General features: G+C 39.4%; 1 protein-coding gene across 3 annotated transcripts in view; it reads right to left on the bottom strand.

The window, feature by feature from the left end:
* LOC106881804 (O(6)-methylguanine-induced apoptosis 2) overlaps window positions 1-1,158 on the bottom strand; it is a 64,124-nt gene that overhangs the window by 5,468 nt on the left and 57,498 nt on the right. For 2 of the 3 annotated variants that reach the window (XM_052967122.1, XM_014932318.2), the window contains exon 8: window positions 1,091-1,158. This exon is cut by the window's right edge and continues 123 nt beyond it. In XM_052967122.1, coding sequence (XP_052823082.1) covers window positions 1,091-1,158 — 68 coding nt within the window. Of the gene's footprint in view, window positions 1-495; window positions 564-1,090 lie in introns of those variants that run through there. The other variant, XM_014932319.1, reaches the window with a different exon arrangement.

The raw sequence follows: 1,158 nt of genomic DNA, 5'->3' as shown, positions 1-1,158 counted from the left end.
GCACATAAAAGACACCATTTCGAGCGTGGCCGTTTTCGTGCGGGTGACACGTAAAAGCACCCACTACACTCTCTGAGTGGTTGGCGTTAGGAAGGGCATCCAGCTGTAGAAACTCTGCCAAATCAGACTGGAGCCTGGTGTTGCCATCCGGTTTCACCAGTCCTCAGTCAAATCGTCCAACCCATGCTAGCATGGAAAGCGGACGTTAAACGATGATGATGATGATGATATATATACACATATAAACTAAGTTGAACACACATACACAAGGTGTGTGTGTTGTTAGTTTGTTGGGGCAGCTGTGTTTTTAGGCATAAGAGAAAATATTCTCAATGCCCTTTTCCCTTATGGCTAAAAATGCAGCCACCCGATGCACTAACAACCTCATGTATGTGTGTTCAACTTTGTTTATATACCTTGAGCTACTTCTAATTCATATATATATATATAATAGAAAGACAATAAATATTAAAGACACAGGAAGAACACAGCAGGACAAATATGGTATTAGTTTAATGTCTCAATAGAGAGAGTATCTAAACATTTCAGATGGTAGTCCATAACTAGAAGAAAAGAAAGAAACAGTGAAGGACATGGAGAGTGAGAAAAATAGTGAGTGTATAAAAGAGGGAAAAAAGGAAGGAAGGCCACAGAAAGAAAGCAAAAGGTTGATACACAGACACAGGCCCATTGCCAGATTTTGGTGCTTGGAGATGCTTCAGAATATTCTGAGTGGGCACTAATTTGTATTGCAGGAAGACTTTTGTAAACTATTTTCTAAATCTGAGGGTGCACCATTGAATAGTGATGGAGCAGTGCCATCCAGTGCACCCTTTCCCTTAGCACACACACATACACACACGCAAAGTTTCTGTCAACAAAATTTCTCTTAAATGAATTTGGCTAATCCAAAGGTATGGCGGAATATACGTTCAGTAGAATTGAACATAGAACCAGATGTATTCTAAGCTATATCTGTGTACTTATGGAAAAGGATTCAATTAAGGTCCTACTATTTTTTTTATTTAAAATGATCAATGAAAATTACAAACAAGTTTATTTACTGGATAACATTTGAAATATTCCTCACCTGGCCCTGGTCCAGATGTATCAGGAGAAGGACCCATCCGCTTGGCAGTTGAAACAAAAGCTGGGCTG

This window comes from Octopus bimaculoides, chromosome 4 (genome assembly GCF_001194135.2).
Source record: "Octopus bimaculoides isolate UCB-OBI-ISO-001 chromosome 4, ASM119413v2, whole genome shotgun sequence".
In the NCBI taxonomy this organism is placed as follows: domain Eukaryota; kingdom Metazoa; phylum Mollusca; class Cephalopoda; order Octopoda; family Octopodidae; genus Octopus; species Octopus bimaculoides.
Note: the sequence above shows the minus strand (reverse complement) of the source record. Positions and strands in the feature narration are given on the sequence as shown.